Source organism: Podarcis vaucheri, assembly GCF_965113315.1.
Source record: "Podarcis vaucheri genome assembly, chromosome: 2".
NCBI classification, from domain to species: domain Eukaryota; kingdom Metazoa; phylum Chordata; class Lepidosauria; order Squamata; family Lacertidae; genus Podarcis; species Podarcis vaucheri.
This window is the reverse complement of record NC_138760.1, coordinates 131,952,307-131,971,847: the sequence shown is the minus strand read 5'-3', so window position 1 is coordinate 131,971,847 and position 19,541 is coordinate 131,952,307. Positions and strand designations below refer to the sequence as shown.

Sequence of the window (19,541 nt, the reverse complement as noted above, 5' to 3'; positions counted from 1 at the left end):
TTTTCTAACAAACCCAGCAGTTACTGCACATGCCTCTTTAAACTTCGGCTGGAATTCTAATTGCAAATACAAATGCAAAATCCAAACACGTACTATCAAAAATGTATTAAAGCTGTTCGTGGTATTCATTTAGGTGAAACCAACTTGGTGGAACATACGTAGGGACAGCTGGCAGAGACTGTGGGATAACAGACCCTTTGAAATAAAAAAATTCCTTCCAGTAGCACCTTAGAGACGAACTAAGTTTGTTATTGGTATCTAAGGTGCTACTGGAATTTTGTTTCGACTACGGCAGACCAACACGGCTACCTACCTGTAACTAGATCCCTTGAAGTCACTATACGGACACATAAAATAAATCCCCTCTTTAAACTCCTACACTGCTGCTTCTAGCACCCCTGAGGTGTAGCTATAGGAACAAAGCTATATTCCATCTCTGCTGGAGAGAGTGAGAGGAGGTTGGAACAACTATACATGTGGCAGGCATGCCACAAAGGGCTTTCATTTTGGGGGAATGAAATGTTTATGAAATAAGCTTGATCCCTAAACAAAAAAATCCTACTTATCCCAACTTTGGAATTGTTAACTATTTTTAAAGATGAAAATGCTAATATGAAATATAAAGAACTCATCAACAGGGGCTAAACAACTCATTGCTCAAAACGGGAAATCTCTGGAACACTTGCAATTATCACAACAGAAACAGAAAATCTGGACTATTGCACTTTCCAAAAAATCCCCACAGATTTTCATACCTACTGCTATTTGTATTTTTACTGTTTCTACGATAATTGTTTTTGTTTCTTATGTTTTTGATCTGTGTTATATTCTTGTTCTCTTTTGTAGGCTATCTTGAAAATCTAGACTAATAAAATTATGGTCATCTACAAAAAAAAACACACCATAACCCAACAAAAAGGAGTTGAATCATTTGCTGGAAAAAGAAGTACTGGGGATGATTTCGTTGTGACAGGGTAACTTTTCAACCCTTACTCTAAAGACCGTCAACTGCCTTGGCATCCACCAGATTCGCACCCGACACTTTGGAACAATGTTTTCCCATAAGGACACACATTTGTGTGTGTGTTTTGACGGGGAGTTCAGTTTATGTTTGCTATTTGCAACTTTTTTGGGGGGTGGGGAGGGAGAATTTAAAGGGGGGAAAGCAGGAACCAACACTCGGGGGGGGCATTCTGGTGACTACAGAGGAAATACAGGGTCTTTTTTGTCTTAGCCCTGCACCCTAACTTTGGGGTGAGGAAATCAGACCCAGGGGTCAAATCCAGCCCTTGAGTCCCCACCCATCAATTGGAAGGCTGCTCAGGAGGGAATGTGGCCTCCTGGCTGAAAGGCACCCCCCACCCCATGCTTTAAGTACTACATTTGGCTGGTCTGGAATGTGAACAGCAGCAACAGAAGGAAAGACCGTCCGCCAGCCCTCTGCTGGGTCAGTTCTTCAAGGGGGGGGGTATGTTTTTTTGCCAATTAATTTTAACTCATTTTCAAATTTATTACACGCCAGGCACTCCTGTCTTCCACTGCCTCCTGCAGTTTATTTTACAGATTTGTCTCTAATTAACATGCATTATTATTATTTTTTAGCAAATTTCTTGTCCCTCAGCTGCCCTTTTACCAACTCCTGCACGTAAAGGTAAAGATAAAGGGACCCCTGACCCTTAGGTCCAGTCGTGGCTGACTCTGGGGTTGTGGCACTCATCTCGCTTTATTGGCCGAGGGAGCCGGCGTTTGACCGCAGACAGTTTTTCCGGGTCATGTGGCCAGCATGACAAAGCCGCTTCTGGCGAACCAGAGTAGTGCATAGAAACGCCGTTTACCTTCCCGCCGGAGCGGTACCTATTGATCTACTTGCACTTTGATGTGCTTTTGAACTGCTAGGTGGGCAGGAGCAGGGGCAGAGCAACGGGGTGCCATTGTGGGGATTCGAACCGCTGACCTTCTGATTGGCAAAGCCCTAGGCTCTGTGGTTTAACCCACAGCGCCACTTAATGCCTCCAGCCAATGCCTTGAGACCATCTGGAAGGTGCCCATTCTTGCTCCTAGTCTCCCAGCCCCCCATCTATGATTTCTGAAAAGGGGACGGGCGGGGGCCACCTCTTCCTTCCTTTTTTTTAAAAAAAAATATTTTTATTGCATTTTTTCCAGATAAAGATATACAGTATGAAGAAACAAAGAAAACGAGAAAAGAAAAGAAAAGAAAGAAAAGAATGGATCTTTTCAAAGCTTGTTTCAATCTTCTGTCAGACTTCCCCACATCTCCCGCACAGTGCAATCTTAACAATAAATTTATCAGCAAGTTATAACCTTGTTTCATGTATTTCTTTTGTACTTTCATTTACATTTTAAGTTTAAATTACTTATTATCCATTTACTCTATAAACGAATATAATATCATTTTTAAACATTTAAACATTGGTCTTTTCATTGATATTGTCTAATTTCATATATCCTCCACTCTCATTGCTGGGGCTAACCTTTCAAAATCATGCGAAATCTTATAATTCATATAACTTATACAACTTTTGCAAATAGTCCTTAAATTTTTTCCAGTCCTCCTCCCACCTCTTCCTTCCTAATGAGCAAATTCTTGTTTCCTTTTGCTTCCTTCTCCCATCAGCCTCTTTCTTACTCAGGAAGCTCCGGAGGCAGATTTCCCTTGACACTGCCCATCTCTCACCCCCCCCACCCAATTCGAAATTTCCTCCCTCTCTCCCAATCCAGAGGCGACTCTGTTCTCCAGCTCTGGGGCTACAAAAGCAGCACAGCGACACCCTCCTCCCCAATTCCCCCCCCCCTATGCAAGGCAGCTTCCACTGCAGCAAAACCCGCCCCCACCCCAGGGAGCTTGACCAGGAGACTGCAAGGAGCGGTGGGAGGGAGGGGGTGGATTAAGAGCCTGCGTCTAAGATACCTTTTTTTTTGGGGGGGGGGGAGTGTCTGGTTGTCAGCTTGTGACTGTTCAGTATCCGATTCTGGTTGCATGCGGGGGGGGGGAGCGAGGCCCTTTCCTGGTTCTCAGGCACCGAAGGGTCTTTGTCCCCCCCCCAAAAAAAGAATATATTGCAATGCAAACCTTGTTGGGGGCAACCCCACTTTGCAGCCCCCTCCCACCCCCTACTGACCTTCCCTGTTTTTCTCTCATTCCGCGCCCCCCCCCAAAAAAACCTCTCCCTAGTAGCCCTGCTTGTAAATTCAAGGGGAGGGGAAAGAAATCCTTCTTCCACCCCCTAGGTCAATTCCTCCCCCCCCAACAAAAAAAAATACTGCACCTCAATTCCTCCTCCCCCCCCAACAAAAAAAAATACTGCACCTCAATTCCTCCTCCCCCCCCAACAAAAAAATACTGCACCTCAATTCCTCCTCCCCCCCACAAAAAAATACTGCACCTCAATTCCTCCTCCCCCCCACAAAAAAATACTGCACCTCAATTCCTCCTCCCCCCCCACAAAAATATACTGCACCTCAATTCCTCCTCCCCCACACAAAAAATACTGCACCTCAATTCCTCCTCCCCCCCCAACAAAAAAATACTGCACCTCAATTCCTCCTCCCCCCCACAAAAAAATACTGCACCTCAATTCCTCCTCCCCCCCCAACAAAAAAATACTGCACCTCAATTCCTCCTCCCCCCCCACAAAAAAATACTGCACCTCAATTCCTCCTCCCCCCCCCCACAAAAAAATACTGCACCTCAATTCCTCCTCCCCCCCCCCACAAAAAAATACTGCACCTCAATTCCTCCTCCCCCCCCACAAAAAATATACTGCACCTCAATTCCTCCTCCCCCCCCACAAAAAAATACTGCACCTCAATTCCTCCTCCCCCCCCCCACAAAAAAATACTGCACCTCAATTCCTCCTCCCCCCCCCCACAAAAAAATACTGCACCTCAATTCCTCCTCCCCCCCCACAAAAAATATACTGCACCTCAATTCCTCCTCCCCCCCCCACAAAAAAATACTGCACCTCAATTCCTCCTCCCCCCCCACAAAAAAATACTGCACCTCAATTCCTCCTCCCCCCCCACAAAAAAATACTGCACCTCAATTCCTCCTCCCCCCCCACAAAAAAATACTGCACCTCAATTCCTCCTCCCCCCCCCACAAAAAAATACTGCACCTCAATTCCTCCTCCCCCCCCACAAAAAATATACTGCACCTCAATTCCTCCTCCCCCCCCACAAAAAAATACTGCACCTCAATTCCTCCTCCCCCCCACAAAAAAATACTGCACCTTTTTCTCCTCCTCTGCAAGCCCTTTTCTTTTCTGTTAATATGCATGGAGACCCCTCCCCTCCAACAATGCCTCTATACCCCCCCCAAAAACCTCCTGCCTCTCTAGGAAGCGGAGCTCATTGACCCAGAGGGAGGGGGAGTGACCCCCTCCCGGAAAACGGGTTTGGTTGTTTTTCTGGAATTTCCTCAAAGAGGAAGAAGCCAAAGGCAGCGCCGTCATATCCGGTTCCCACGCGAACGCTGGAAGGGGCTTCTCTCCGGAAGTTTGGTCGGAAGTTTGCCAAAGGAACCCCTCTAGAGGACAAAGAGGTATAGATGGCGCGTGGGTGGAGGGAGGGCAGAGTTTGCAGGTGCAAAGCGGCGGCCCAACACCTGCAGGGCTTCCCTTGCGCCGTCTCCTTTGAAGCCACCCCCCCCCAAAAAAAACATGGTTTCCCACCCAGGGAACTCCCGAATGGGGGCCATCCAGAGAATTTGAAGGCACCACAGCTCACTAGGAGGATATTCTTTCAAATTCTTAATTTGCAAGCTGGGCGAGGTGAAAATGGGAGGAAATAATAATAATAATAATAATAATAATAATAATAATAATAATAATTGTTTATACCCTGCCCTCCCCAGCCAGAGCCGGGCTCAGGGTGGCTAACACCAATAAAATCACAGTAAAAACATAATGGGGGGGACCGATTTAAAATACAGGTTAAAATGCAATTTAAAATGCAGCCTCATTTTAAAAGAAACGAATAGATCAAGACCACAAGGGGAGGGCAACATAAGGGTCAGACTGAGTCCAAACCAAAGGCCATATTTATATATAAATATATATGTATAAAATTGTATATATATATGTATATATCTAAGGATCCAGCCCATGGCACGAGTATAAGAGATTGGCAGAAAGCAGGTGCCCACTTAGCCACCCTTGAAAGTTGGAAATCAGCTCAGCCTGATGTCAAGGGTTCTGGGAATTGCAGCTCTGCGAGGGGTAAACTATAGTTCTCTGGATTCTTTGAAGGAAAGAATCTGCTTTAAGTGTATATTCCGTACACAGCCTTTGGAGGTGGGGTGTTCTGGACAATTCCAGCAAAATACAGTGGTGCCTCGCAAGACGAAAAGAATCCGTTCCGCGAGCCTCCATAGGCGCGCGTCACCTCTCCAGCTGGGAGAGCGCGCGCGGGGCTAAAGCAGCCCCCTGCGACCCTCTCCCGGCTGGAGAGGTGACGCGCGCCTATGGCAGGAGCCCGCCAGCATTTTAAAATCTCCCCGGGACAGCAGAGACTTCGCTCCCGCCCGCCAGCATTTTAAAATCGCCCCGGGACAGCAGGGGCTTTTAAAATGCTGGCGGTCGGCAGCAAAGCCCTCCTGTCCCCGGAGCTTGCGGGGCGGGAGGTGGGAAGAAGGGCTTTTCTTCCCACCACCAGCCTTCAGAACAGCCTTCTGAAGGCTGGGGGTGGGAAGAAAAGCCCTTGTCCCCCCCCCCCCAGCCTTCAGAAGAGGTCGGGGGACAGACTGTCCCCGGACCTAGTCTGAAGGCGGTTTCCCTAGGAACGCATTAATTGATTTTCAATGCATTCCTATGGGAAACCGTGCTTCGCAAGACGAAAAACTCGCAAGAAGAAAAAACTTGCGGAACGAATTAATTTCGTCTTGCGAGGCACCACTGTACGCTGAAAACATTTTTACAAGCAGGTTTTATCCATTTTCCAAGTCCCACTCTTTTCCCCCTCCCTCTCTCATGACTTTGCACACGAATGTTGGCAGAAACAATCTTCCATAGAATTGTTTCTTTTTCACTGTTGCAATCTGGTAAGCAAGGTCACTGAAAACCTGGGAAGCAAAAAAGCATTGTTCTCTCAGCTATCTTTTGCTGCAACAGAGCAATATGCTTAACTAAATGCTTTTAGTTAAAATGCTTGAGGCCTGGTTGGGGGGGCGGAAGGAATTCACAAACAGGTTTTAGGGTAACCTAACTTGTACCCTTCAATACCACTTTAGCTAATGGGGCCTCCCACTGTGCCACAAATTTCTGTTTGTTATTTCTGGAATGGCTACCTGTCTGGCACTCAGGTATCAGGATGCCAGGGATTCTCCCTCAGGCAGAGGGGCTGCTGAGCAGCTGATCTCACATGTCCATATGGATTTCTGAAGTTTTCCCAGTGAGCCAGTACATAGATACATTGATCAGTTAATTCTTACATTTGGTATTCTGCAGCAGAGGCCCTTTGAATAGATAGGAAGAAACTGTGATGAAATGTTTTGTGGGGACAAATCACAAAAGTGATTGTGCTGATTTTGGTAGTGGGCTGCATGTGTATGATATCTGCTGGAGGGGCAACCTCCTCCTCAAACCTATACATAAATTCCTGCAACAATACAGTGGTACCCAGCAAGACGAACGCCTCGCAAGACGGAAAACCCGCTAGACGAAAGGGTTTTCCGTTTTGGAGGTGCTTCGCAAAACGAATTTCCCTATGGGCTTGCTTCGCAAGACGAAGCCCATAGGGAAATCTCCGGGACAGCGGGGAAGCGCAGCGCGTCTTCCCCACTGTCCTCGGACCTCCTCCCGCCGCCGGACATCGGAACGAAGCTCCGATGTCCGGCGGGGGGGGGGGAAACGTCTCCTCCCTCCAACGGACATCGGAACGAAGCTCCGATGTCCGGCGGGGGAGGGGGAACGTCTCCTCCCTCCGCCGGACATCGGAACGAAGCTCCGATGTCCGGCGGGGGGGGAACGTCTCCTCCCTCCAACGGACATCGGAACGAAGCTCCGATGTCCGGCGGGGGGGGAACATCTCCTCCCTCCAACGGACATCGGAACGAAGCTCCGATGTCCGGCGGGGGGGGGGAACGTCTCCTCCCTCCAGCGGACATCGGAAGGAAGCTCCGATGTCCGGCGGGGGGAAAAACGTCTCCTCCCTCCAACGGACATCGGAAGGAAGCTCCAATGCCGGGGGGGGAACGCCTCCTCCCGCAGCCCGGCATCGGATGGCTGTCCTGAAGACTTGGGGTGGGAGGAGGGTTTTCCTTCCCACCGCCAACATTCAGAATGCTGTTCTGAATGTTGGCGGTGGGGAGGAAAAACCCTCCTCCCACGCAAGCCCCGGGAACAGAGGAGAAGCGCTGCGCGCCTTCCCCTCTGTTCCCGTACCTGTCCTGAAGGCTTGCGGTGCGGAGAAAAGCCCTTCTCCGCACCGCCAGCCTGGCAAGCGGTTTCCCTAGGAACGCATTAACTGATTTTCAATGCATTCCTATGGGAAACCGTGTTTCGCAAGACGAAAAACTCGCAAGAAGAAAAAACTTGCGGAACGAATTAATTTCGTCTTGCGAGGCACCACTGTACCCTGCAATGGGATTGAAAGGGTTACTGGATACTGACCCTCCCTGCCTCAGGGCTTCTCCAGACCAGACCAGCTGCCCTGCCCCTTCCCACCTCCTGCCACCCCCTGTTGGTTTTTTGGGGGGTGGGGATGGGGCTAATGCAATGCAATGATTGGGGGAGGGGGGAGAGAGCAGACAGGGAAGCTGCTGGACAGGTGGGGAAAGACACACACACACCCAAAAAATGAAGGGAGGTGGATGTACACCTGATTCGTCCTCGTGGCAGAGAAGACCCAGGGATTCTTACACACAAACACACAGAACACAAGAAGGTCCCTGTAGCTGGATCAGGCCAGTTGCTCCCATCTCGCCCCGAATCCTGCTCTCCCGGAGTCCCAGTGGGAAACCAGATGCCCATTTTGGGGATCCTGCAAGGAAAATTTCAGCCCAAGAGCATCTCTCCCCTCCCTGCTCGGTGGTCAAGGCAGCGGCTGGAAAATGATGCCACCTGGAGAGTTTGGAGTCTGTTTCTGTTCCCCTTCAGGGCCCAAAGGGTCTTGATCCTGCCGTGCTCCTCCTCCTGCAACAACCCCCATCCCATCCTGGTCAATGGGGTGGGCGTGGAGTTGGGCAACCACGCAAGGGAGCCCAAAGAGGAGGAAGCTGAAGGCAGCGCCGTCATGTCTGGCTCCCATGCGAAAAGAGGAAGGGGCTACTCCCAGGCATGGGGAGGAGGAAGTGGGGCAGAAGGAGCCCTTGGGGAAGCAAGAGATTTCGGAAAGGGGGACGCAGATGGCGAGAGAGGAGAAAGAGGTAAAAATTCGGGGGGGGGGAGGGAGGAAAGGGGGAGGAAAAGGACATAGAGACCCCTCTCTGTTCCCCCCCCTCCGAAAAATCTCCTGTCCTGGGACGAGGGCGGGGTGGGGGCGATGGGGGTGGAGAGCAAGGGCCAGAGTCCCCCCTCCCCATAAAGCTCTTCTCCGGGGGGCTCGATTCATGCAATGCAGCTGCAAAAGCGGGGACCCAACACCTGCAGGGTTTCCCTTGCACCGCCCCCTTTGAAGCCCCCCCAAGGGCCCCCACTCTGAAGCAGGGCAAGCGGCGAGCCGTGCCGGGGGGGGGGGAGTTTTCAGTGTAGGGGAGACTCCGGAGAAGAGAGGGGGCAGATGATGTCTGAGGGTTGAATGGCAGCATCCCTGGGGCTGAGAATCCAAGCCGATAATCGTTTGGGGGGGGGGAGAGAAACATGGCCTTGTTCGGGGATGCCTGGAGGGGCTGCCTTGGCTTCTCAGTCCTGCCCAGGAATCTGCCACTCTTGAAGTTGACCTAGAGAAGGATTCCTGAAAAATCAGTGTGGGGGGGGGTCCAATTTCCCCTCCCGCTTCTTTCCTGGATGCAGTAGCATAGCAACTCTCCCCCCCCCCCAAGCAGCTGGGGCGGAGCTTTTTTTGGAATGCTCTGTCCCAAGAGACCAGGGCCCTGCAGGATCTGATTTCTTTCCGCAGGGCCTGTAAGACAGAGTTGTTCCGCCTGGCCTTTGGCTTGGAATCAACTTGATCCCCTTCCCCTCTTTTCCTTTTTCCTTTCTCCTTCTGTGATGGAACTCCTGTTTGGGGGCTTCCCTGGCTTTTGTCTGGCCTACGTAGGACCAGTCTGGATAGTTGGCCTTGGGGAAGACCTGATGTTTTCATCCCCCAAAAGTTTGTGATTTGAGTTTCTACTGAAAGGAGGCTGCATTTTAATGTTGTATTTTAATCAATTGTTTTTATACCTGGTGTTAGCCGCCCTGAGCCCAGTCTTGGTTGGGGAGGGCGGGGTATAAATAAAATTTATTATTATTATTATTATTATTATTATTATTATTATTATTATTATTATTATGCCACCCTGTGACCCCACCCGCCTGCCTTCCTTCAATACTCCCTAGAAGCTGAATCTCCTTCCCTGCATTTTGTTCCATGCAAGCTGTTGCATCTCCAGACACTGTGATCTTCCTTATTCCAAGTCAAGCCATTGGTCCACCGGGAGAAGAGAGGAGCAAGTGACAGAGTCCGTGTCAGGATAAAAAGGTGGGGTATAGATAAATGTAAGAGTAATAACAATACTTCTAAGATTGCTTTAGGAGGTAGCAGTTGGAGGCAGCAGTTTAATCACAACAGTTGGAGCCTCTTGTGAATTCAGTATATGAATTCAGTAAATGAGCCCAGCCTGAGAAGAATGAGTGTCTGACAAGGACCTGGGAGACAGGGGGTTAAACTTCCCCCCCATCTGCCCTGAAGCTCCCTGGGGCACATTGCCTCTCTGCCTAACCTACCTCTTTGCAGGAAAGGGGGGGGTTAGTAAATGACAAGGGAAACAAAAAACCCCGATAAAATATATAGGGAGAGCAGAGATAGATGAATGCACCAGGAAGATGTTAAATATCACAGAAGAAGGAGAAAACGGAATGCAGAAACTGTATTTTTTGCCCCATAGGGCGCACCTAGTTTTTTTGGGGTGAAATAAAGGAAAAAAATTATTTTCCCCCCTAGGCGCAGGGCTGGGGCAGGGGAAGCCCGAGCTTCCCCTGACCCCAGTCCCCAGAACAGGCTGCTATCCGCAAGCCTAGGAAGCCCAGCGGGAAGTCGCGCTGGTCTCCCCAGGCTTGCGGATATCTGTCCCCCGAGCTTGTGGGGCTGGTGGTGGGGAGAAGCGCGCTTCTCCCCACTGCCAGCCTCCAAACCAGGTCGTGGAACAGTGGGATGGCGACGCTGCGCCTCCCCGCTGTCCCCTGAGCTTGTGGGGCTGCCCGATATCTGCCCGAAGCCCGGGGCACACTGCACAGCGTGCCCCAGGCTTCGGGATGCAGGCTGCTATCCGCAAGCCTTGGGAGCCCAGTGGGCACTCCCACCAAGCTCCCAAGGCTTGCGGATAGCTTCCTGAAGCCTGGAGAGCGAGAGGGGTTGGTGCGCACCGACCCCTCTCGCTCTCCAGGCTTCAGCGAAAGCCTGCATTCGCCCCATAGGATGCACACACATTTCCCCTTCATTTTTGGAGGGGAAAAAGTGCGTCCTATAGGGAGAAAAATACGGTATTTAGTATTTTCAGAGAAACCTCAGCAGAGCTCAATGTTACTTGGAAGTTCAAGGTGGAAATGGATACCAAAGGGTCTTCAGAGGTATTATTATTATTATTATTATTATTATTATTATTATACACTGCCCTATACCCAGAGGTCTCAGGGTGGTTCAAAACAAGACCACAACATATAAAATCAAACCAAAAGCAGTAACCCAATAACACCCCCTAAAAAAAAAATATGCCACATTCTAAAAGGGTGTTGGATGTCAATGCGATCAACCAAAGGCCTCGTTAAAAAGGAATGTTTTTGCCTGGTTCCTAAAGGTGTATAATGACTGAATCAGGGGTTACGACTGAAATCTGTACTCCAACAACTATATAAATCCAAGATTCGCACACTAAATGGAAGTCTGGATAACATTCCCAAAGATGCCTTGCTTATATTCCAGAAGATGGCCTGGGGATATTCCGTAAGGGAGTGTCTCTCAGGTTCTGAGTCGGAAAGGGAGCCAGGTACAATGACCCTGGTTAGAAGGTTGGTTTCTTCTTTATACTCACCTCTTGAATCTCTTCCTGATGAAACACCCCTGGTTCCGCCTCCTCTCTCTGGTGTCCTCCCCTTTCCCTTCTTCCCCACAATCAGGCCTCTGGACCTTTAATATCCACCTTTGTTCTCTTCCTTACAGGATTTACATTCCTCCCACTCCAAAGCAGACGGTGGAGAAGACAATCAGAATTTTGGGTGACCATTTGAAATTTCATTGGGAATACAAACAAACGATTTAAAGGTGTGGAATGTAGAATGTACTACAGTCAGTGAATGCATATCAACGAATGCACACAGTGGAGAAACAATTGGAAGGTATGGAGTACGTAAATAATTTCAGTGGGAGTCGGCAGCTTCAAAAACATCAACGGATTCACACAGGTGAGAAACCATTTAAATGTATGGAGTGTGGAAAGAGCTTCAATCGCGGTGTAGAACTTAATATACATCACCGAACTCACACGGGTGAGAAACCATATAAATGTATGGAGTGTGGAAAGAGCTTCAGTCATAGTAGCAACCTTCCAAGACACCAACGAACTCACACAGGGGAGAAACCATATAAATGTATGGAGTGTGGAAAGAGCTTCAGTCATAGTCAAACCCTTAAAGTGCATCATCGAACTCACACAGGTGATAAACCATTTAAATGTACGGAGTGTGGAAAGAGCTTCAGAGTTAATGGAAAACTTCGAAGACATCAACAAACTCACACAGGGGAGAAACCATTTAAATGTACGGAATGTGGAAAGAGCTTCTCTTATAAGAACAAACTTAGAATACATCAACATACTCACACAGGGGAGAAACCATATAAATGTATGGAGTGTGGAAAGAGTTTCAGACATAGTAGCAACCTTCCAAGACACCAACGAACTCACACAGGGGAGAAACCATATAAATGTATGGAGTGTGGAAAGAGCTTCCATAGCAGTGAAAACCTTAATTCACATCATCGAACTCACACTGGTGAGAAACCATTCAGATGTATGGAGTGTGGAAAGAGCTTCTGTCAGAGTGGAGGCCTTACAAAGCATCAACAGTCTCACTTGGGAAGGAACCTTAAAATGTATTGATCGTGGAAAGAGCTTATTTCAGAGTGGAAGACTTAGAAAGTACCAACAAAAACAAATGGTTGAAACCGCTTAAATAGGACTGTGGAATGTGCTTCACTTATAATGGGGTGCTCAGAAAACGTCCACATACTCTCATTGGGGAGAAAGTCAATTGTAAGTGCAGGAGGTTTATGTGGAGTTCTGGTGTTTGTATAATAGATTTTAGAGGGGGACCCCACTAAACCCTAGAAATGAATAAATGCCAGGGGATTGAATAAAGTCGAAGCTGCAGAGCTGTGCTAGACAGAATTCCTGGCTGGCTTAGTGAAGAGGAAACCTGTTAATGTGACAAAATGAGTTGTTGGGCCATCTTGGACTGAAGATTCAGATGTTCAAAAGCAGGCATGTCCAGCTCCCAAGAGACTGTGATCTACTCCCAGTATAAAAAAACTGACAGTCATCTACCCATTGTCATTAATGGAAGGGGGAGCATGCGTGGGGTGGATGGGGGGAGGCTTCCTTGGGGGAGAGGCTTTGGGGGGGCGGGTTGCAAGACTAGTGGAGCTTTTGGGGGACAAATAACACTAGAGGTAATTTAAGCAGCAAAGCATGCATGGTAGGAATATACCAAGGGGGGTGGGGCTCTTTTACATTGAATTATCACTTTATGTCATCCCTCAATCGACCTATAACACACTGGCGGTCCACCTGTTGATCACAGTCCATTGGTTGGACACCTCTGTTCTAAAGGTTGCCCAGGTAACTATGTTTTTGAGGTGACAGGGAAAGGGAGTCTGGGAGTCTGGTTGCGGGGAAGAAGAAGCAGGGTGAAGAGCCCAGATCCATCTTTGCGTAGGGTGGGTGGTGGCAGAGATGCCTTGGACTACAGAGATGCATTGCTGTGGAGTACAAACCACACTTGAGAGGACCGTGCTTTAAGATCTGGACATCCTCCATGCAGATTGAAGGTGTAAATAGGGGAATAAACCACATACAGTGGTGCCTCACAAGACGAAATTAATCCGTTCCGCGAGTCTCTTCGTCTAGCGGTTTTTTCGTCTTGCGAAGCAACCCTATTAGCAGATTAGCGCTATTAGCGGTTTAGCGGCTATTAAAGGCTTAGCAGATTAGCGGCTAAAAGGCTATTAGCAGCTTAGAAAAGGGGGGGGGGAGCGAAAAAAAACCGGAACACTTGCAAGACGTTTTCATCTTGCAAAGCAAGCCCATAGGGAAAATCGTCTTGCGAAGCACCTCAAAAACGGAAAACCCTTTCATCTAGCGGGTTTTCCGTCTTGCGAGGCATTCGTCTTGCGGGGCACCACTGTATATTGAAGTCACGACAGTCGCCACCGTGTCTTCCCTTCACCAAAGGAAAACAGAACCCATGAACTTTTGCCAACACTCAGCAGAGAGAGGGGCAGGGACCTGACTTTTGTAACAGTATGTAAAGTTGTGTAAATGTGTGTTTAAAGAAAGGAACGTTGTATCTCACAGTACTGAGTATAACATTTGATGTAAAAATAATGTTTCAAGCTGAACGCATCCTTTGGTTTATTTCTGTAAGGCATGGACTCGGATATAATGGTCAATCATAGCGTTATAAATGTGTTATAGAAATTTGAAACCAGATCGCACTGTACAGCAGAAACCCAAAGTCAATTTTAAATTGCATTGGGAGTTTTTTATTGTGTCCCTCCTTGTGTGTTTTATATCTGTGTGGATCCAGCCCATGGCCTGGGTATAAAGGATTGGCATGACTTAATTCGACAGGTGGTTGGGACGCGGGTGGCGCTGTGGTCTAAACCACTGAGCCTCTTGGGTATGGGTAGGCAAACTAAGGCCCAGGGGCCAGATCCAGCCAAATCGTCTTCTAAATCTGGCCCGCGGATGGTCCAGGAATAAGCGTGTTTTTACACGAGTAGAATGTGTCCTTTTGTTCAAAATGCATCTCTGGGTTATTTGTGGGGCATAGGAATTCATTTCCCCCTCCAAAATATAGTCCAGCCCCCCACAAGGTCTGTCTGAGGAAGTGGACCGGCCCCCTGCTGAAAAAGTTTGCTGACCCCTGCTCTTGGGTTTGCCGATCAGAAAGTTGGCGTTTTGAATCCCCGCGATGGGGTGAGCTCCCATTGCTCGGTCCCAGCTCCTGCCAACCTAGCAATTTGAAAGCACACCAAAAAGTGCAAGTAGATAAATAAGTACCACTCCGGCAGGAAGGTAAACAGTGTTTCCGTACGCTACTCTGATTTTGGAGTTCCATTGCACCAGAAGCGGCTTAGTCATGCTGGCCACGTGACCCGGGAAAACAGTCTGCGCGGCGGACAAACGCCGGCTCCCTCGGCCTGTAAAACGAGATGAGCGCCGCAACCCAAGAGTCGTTCGCGACTGGACTTAACTGTCAGGGGTCCTTTACCTTTAATACAACAGGTGAGGCTCCATCCTGAACTCCTCTGCTGCCCTTGGTACAAGTTTGCATCAGGTATATGCCAGGCCCACAGACTACAGGTTTTGAAGATATTTGGGGGTTCTTTCCCTCTTCAGATCTTTTGGGTTTTTTTGGGGGGGTTGTAAATTTTTTGTTTTTACAAATATAAATTTATATAATCATTTGTTGAGATTCACTGAATCTCCTAACTTCCCCCCTTCCCTTACACGGGTCTTAATAACAATATTCATTCTAAGTCTGCTTTAAAGTCTGGGCGGGATTTTTTCTTCCTTCCATCTTTGGGCTAGTAGCATCCGTGCAGCAGTTTTCGCGTACATAAAGAGTCTTGTCTGTTCTTTTTGGATCTCGGTACCTATAATTCCTAATACAAAAGCTTCTGGGTGTTTTTTTTAAGAAAAGTTATTTAAAACTTTTTTCCCAATTCATTATATACCATTTCCCAAAATGATTTTATTACCTGTCCACCACATGTGATAAAAGGTTCCTTCCTTTTCCTTACACTTCCAGCAGATATTTGAACTTGTTCTGTACCTTTTAGTTAACTTAGTAGGAGTCAAATACCACCGATACATCATTTTCATACAATTTTCTTTCAGCGTACATGTTGTAAACTTCAAATCTGTTTTCCAAAGCTCCCAATCTGCCATCTGTATGTTATGTCCTAAATTCTTTGCCCAATTTATCGTTACCAGTTTAACCTTTTCATCTTTTGTGTTCCATTCCAGGAGCAAGTTAGACATTTTTGACAGTATTTTAATATTGTTTTCTAGAAGTTGTTATTGGAATCTTGGTATCTCATAACTAAAACCTTTCTTTTTATCTATCTTAAAAATATCATTTAATTGCTAATACTGTTACCAATATATTACAGCCTCCTTTATATCTTCAAAGTCTTTTAATTTTAAGTGATTTTCAACTTAACAGACCTTTATATGTTGGCCAATTACTTCTTATATTCAATTTTTTCAGGGATACAGTGGTACCTCAGGTTACATATGCTTCAGGTTACATACGCTTCTGGTTACAGACTCCGCTAACCCAGAAATATTACCTCGGGTTAAGTACTTTGCTTCAGGATGAGAACAGAAATCGTGCGGTGGTGGTGCGGTGGCAGCAGGAGGCCCCATTAGCTAAAGTGGTGCTTCAGGTTAAGAACAGTTTCAGGTTAAGTACGGATCTCCGGAACAAATTAAGTACTTAACCCGAGGTACCACTGTATTGCCTCCAAAGGGGAAAGCCACCTAGGTGGTTTTTCCTCAAATGGATTTTTATACTTCTCCCATACCCTAAAAATTGATTTTCTTACTACCGTATTTTTCGCTCCATAGGACGCACTTTTTTACTCTTAAAAAGTAAGGGGAAATGTCTGTGTGTCCTATGGAGCGAATGTGTGGTCCCTAGAGCCAAATTGCCGAGTGCGGCACGCTCTTGGACTGCTCTTTGGTGGTGGTGGTGGAGCCGCGCTCCTCTGCCAGCAGCCTCAGCTTCCTCCTGCAGCCCCAGGAAGCTTTGGAGTAGCGCAGCCTGCCCCATGCGCCTGGGCTGCTGAATGGGGGTGGGGGTGCTGCTCTGCCAGCAGCCTGCCCTTTCCCCCTCAATGTTTGGAGCAGTGGGCAGGCTGTTCGTTGAGAGAGGGGAGGAAGAGGATGGAGAGGAGGGGGACCAAGAAGCTGGGTGAAGGGAGAGGAGGTACCGTAGGTTGCCGTGAGTGGAGAGTCATGGTAGAGGGCAAAGGAGAAGGGAGCAGGGAAGGGGAGAAATTGCAGGAGGAAATCACCTGAGGAGTTTGGGTGAAAGGGATGGAGAGGAGGCTGGAAAAGGGGACTGTTCTGCTTGGGGAGGGGGAGAAAAAAGTGGGGAGGAAAGCCTCCCAAGCCCACCGCTGAGAGGCTCTGCTCAGCTGTTTCTTGACTGTAATTCAAGTAAAGGGAATGTTTGCGAGCAGCGAGCAGGCTGTTCGCTGAGAGAGGGGAGGAAGAGGACTGAGAGGAAAAAATGTGGCATTAGCAATGCTTTGGATGGAAACGAAGATGGTATTTTACATGAAGAAGAACAAACGAAGATGGTATTTTACATGAAGATAGCGAAGAAAGTGATGTCAGTGATTGTGAGCAACTGAGCTTCATAAATTCTGACTCTAGCAGTGATGAGTTCTTGGGGTTCACAGAAGACTAGAAGAGTACTCAAACCTTAAAAGTCTCTCTTCATTTGTTAATGACAGTGATGATGGTTCTTAATGCCATTGTTGACTGCTGTTCACTTTACATGGCTGTAATATGATTCTGATATACTGGTTGTTTATTAAATACAGTAGTTTATACAACATTTGATTCAGAATATTTTTTTTCTTGTTTTCCTCCTCAAAAAACTAGGTGTGCGCTTTGGTCGGGTGCGTTCTATAGAGCGAAAGATACGTGTATGATTCTGAAAAGCTTTATGCATCTTTGTTTTTTCGAACCATAAATATGCATGCCATCCAAACCTATTCTTAGGACCTTCTAATTCTAAAATATCTACATTTGTCGACTTCCTGTTTGTCCGCCATGGCGATCAGCTGCGCCCACATCTTGCCTGTTCAAATCACTACAGTGGTGCCCCGCAAGACAAATGCCTCGCAAGACGGAAAACTCGCTAGACGAAAGAGTTTTCCGTTTTGGAGGTGCTTCACAAAACGAATTTCCTATGGGCTTGCTTCGCAAGACGACAATGTCTTGCGAGTTCCTGGTGGTTTTTTCCCCTCCCCCTTTTTTTCTAAGCCACTAATCAGCTGATCTGATCAGCAGATAAGCCGCTAAAAGCCGCTAATAGCACTAATCTGCTAATCCGTCAATGGGCTTGCTTCGCAAGACGAAAAAACCGCTAGATGAAGAGAATCACAGAACGGATTCTTTTCGTCTTGCGAGGCACCACTGTACATTTTAAGTCCACCCCCGGGGGAGCAGAGAACCCATCCTTTTGCGAGGGCAACACACAGCAGTGCTTCTGCTTCTTAAAAAATAAAAGAAGATAAAATGCTAGCCTATGCTACTATTTCAAAGAAAAAGATGCAAAATACATGCAAAAGCAACAAAGTTGGCTAGGAAGTGTGTTGGGCGCTGAGGGCAAGTGGCGACTGGTTCCCCTGTTCGAAGCCACATCTGTTGGGAGAGATGGAAAGGGGACCATCAGCATATGGGAAGAATCACCCATCTGAAATCCCGGGTGCTGCTGCCAGTCAGTGAAGAGATTCCTGGCCTAGATCAACCAATTACCTGACTCCCTAGAAGGCAGCTTGCTGTGCATTGGAGCTGCTTTCCAGAAAAAAGGTTGGGCTTCTGAGACCTAACGAAATGTATTAATGCCAAGTCAAGGTGCCGCAAGTGGCTCCTGTGTTGCACCTGGGAGACCAGGGTTGCCATCTGATCACTAGGTGACCTTGGGCCACCCACTGCAGCACAGCACAGGGTGGTTGTGAGGATAAAAAGAGAGGTGGAGAACCACAGAGGTCACCTTGACCTCCTTGGAGGAAAGGGGAGATGATGATGGTGGTGATGATGATTCATACCCTGCCCATCTTGCTGGATTTCCCCAGCCACTCTGGGCGGCTTTCAACAGAATATTAAAAACACATTACAACCTTAGACACTAAAAACTTCCCTAAACAATACCTTCTAAAAGTTTGTCTCCTTGACATCTGATGGGAGGGTCTTCCACAGGGAGGGCGCCACTACCGAGAAGGCCCTCTGCCTGGTTCCCTGTAACTTGGCTTCTCGCAGTGAGGGAACCGCCAGAAGGCCCTCGGCGCTGGACCTCAGTATCCGGGTAGAACGATGGAGGTGGAGACGCTCCTTCAGGTATACTGGACCGAGGCCGTTTAGAGCTTTCATGGTCAGCACCAACACTTTGAATTGTGCTCGGAAACATACTGGGAGCCAATGTAGGTCTTTCAGGACCAGTGTTATATGGTCTCGGCGGCCGCTCCCAGTCACCAGTCTAGCTGCCGCATTCTGGATTAGTTGTAGTTTCTGGGTCACCTTCAAAGGTAGCCCCACATAGAGCACATTGCAGTAGTCCAAGCGGGAGATAACTAGAGCACGCACCACTCTGGGGAGACAGTCTGCCGGCAGGTAGGGTCTCAGCCTGCGTACCAGATGGAGCTGGTAGACAGCTGCCCTGGACACAGTACACCCTGCCCCTACCTGTAATCATAAATGCACAAGCAGTCTCCCTTCAAAGATTGCCTGCACGCATGAAGTAAGGGGTCGAAAGTGCAGGCACAGCAGTCTGGAGGAGCAGACATTTCCTGTTGTGGAAGTGAACATTTCCTGACTAACAATTGAAGGGGGACAGTCAGTTAGGTTACCCTAAAAATCTGTTTGTGAATTCCCCCCCCCCCCAACCAGGCCTCAAAGCCTCAAGCACTTTTCAAACTGCACTTTTCATTTTCTCTAAGGCTAAAAAAGCTTTTAGCTAAGCATTTTCTATGTAACAAAGGTAGCTGAATTAAAACAATGCCTTTCGCTCTCAGGCCAACTGACCTTGGCAATAGCACATTTAGCTTGTTGCACACTCTCTTCTGGGAACAGAGCCAGGGAACAAGGTAAACATTTCTATGTAAACCTATGAAGGGGGAGAGGAAAAAAGGGGGATAAAAACCTGCTTGTAAAATGTTTTCAGCTGCCTGTTTTGTGAATCCATCACACAGGTGCCTCTGCCCGCCCCCCTGCCCCCCCAGGAATGGCAGAAAAGCTCTTTCTCTGGATTTAACCCCTTGGTGTCATTTGACTCTTTTGTCTCTCCCCGGACGCAACGCTTTCCTACCCATGGTTAAAGGGCCTAGAAAGGCTACACAATGAGCCTCTATTTTTGCAGTATTAATAAAGC

General features: G+C 47.9%; 2 protein-coding genes across 8 annotated transcripts in view; one reads left to right on the top strand and one right to left on the bottom strand.

Annotated features, from left to right (window-relative positions):
• The window catches only part of LOC309525784 (uncharacterized protein), an 87,465-nt gene extending 83,038 nt beyond the window's left edge, over positions 1–4,427 (bottom strand). For 2 of the 3 annotated variants that reach the window (XR_014216535.1, XM_082211342.1), the window contains exon 1: positions 4,251–4,426. The gene's annotated coding sequence lies outside the window, so the exon portion shown is untranslated. Of the gene's footprint in view, positions 1–4,250 lie in introns of all 3 variants that reach the window. The other variant, XM_082211343.1, reaches the window with a different exon arrangement.
• A 96-nt stretch (positions 4,428–4,523) lies between these two features.
• On the top strand, positions 4,524–13,384 carry LOC309525836 (uncharacterized protein). 5 transcript variants are annotated; one of them, XM_082211453.1, is made up of 2 exons: positions 4,524–4,561; positions 11,317–13,384. In XM_082211453.1, the coding sequence occupies exon 2, from the start codon at positions 11,465–11,467 to the stop codon at positions 12,251–12,253; it is 789 nt and encodes a 262-aa protein (XP_082067579.1). In that variant the 5' UTR covers positions 4,524–4,561; positions 11,317–11,464; the 3' UTR covers positions 12,254–13,384. The 5 variants fall into 5 exon arrangements, with proteins under 5 accessions (XP_082067579.1, XP_082067575.1, XP_082067576.1 ...); XM_082211449.1 differs by lacking the exon at positions 4,524–4,561 and adding an exon at positions 7,958–8,383; XM_082211450.1 differs by lacking the exon at positions 4,524–4,561 and adding an exon at positions 9,531–9,639.
• The last annotated feature ends 6,157 nt before the right edge of the window (positions 13,385–19,541 follow it).

Bases quoted from the DNA above. Each gene is read 5' to 3' on its own strand.
- LOC309525836 (XM_082211453.1), top strand. From the start codon at position 11,465: ATGCACACAGTGGAGAAACAATTGGAAGGTATGGAGTACGTAAATAAT.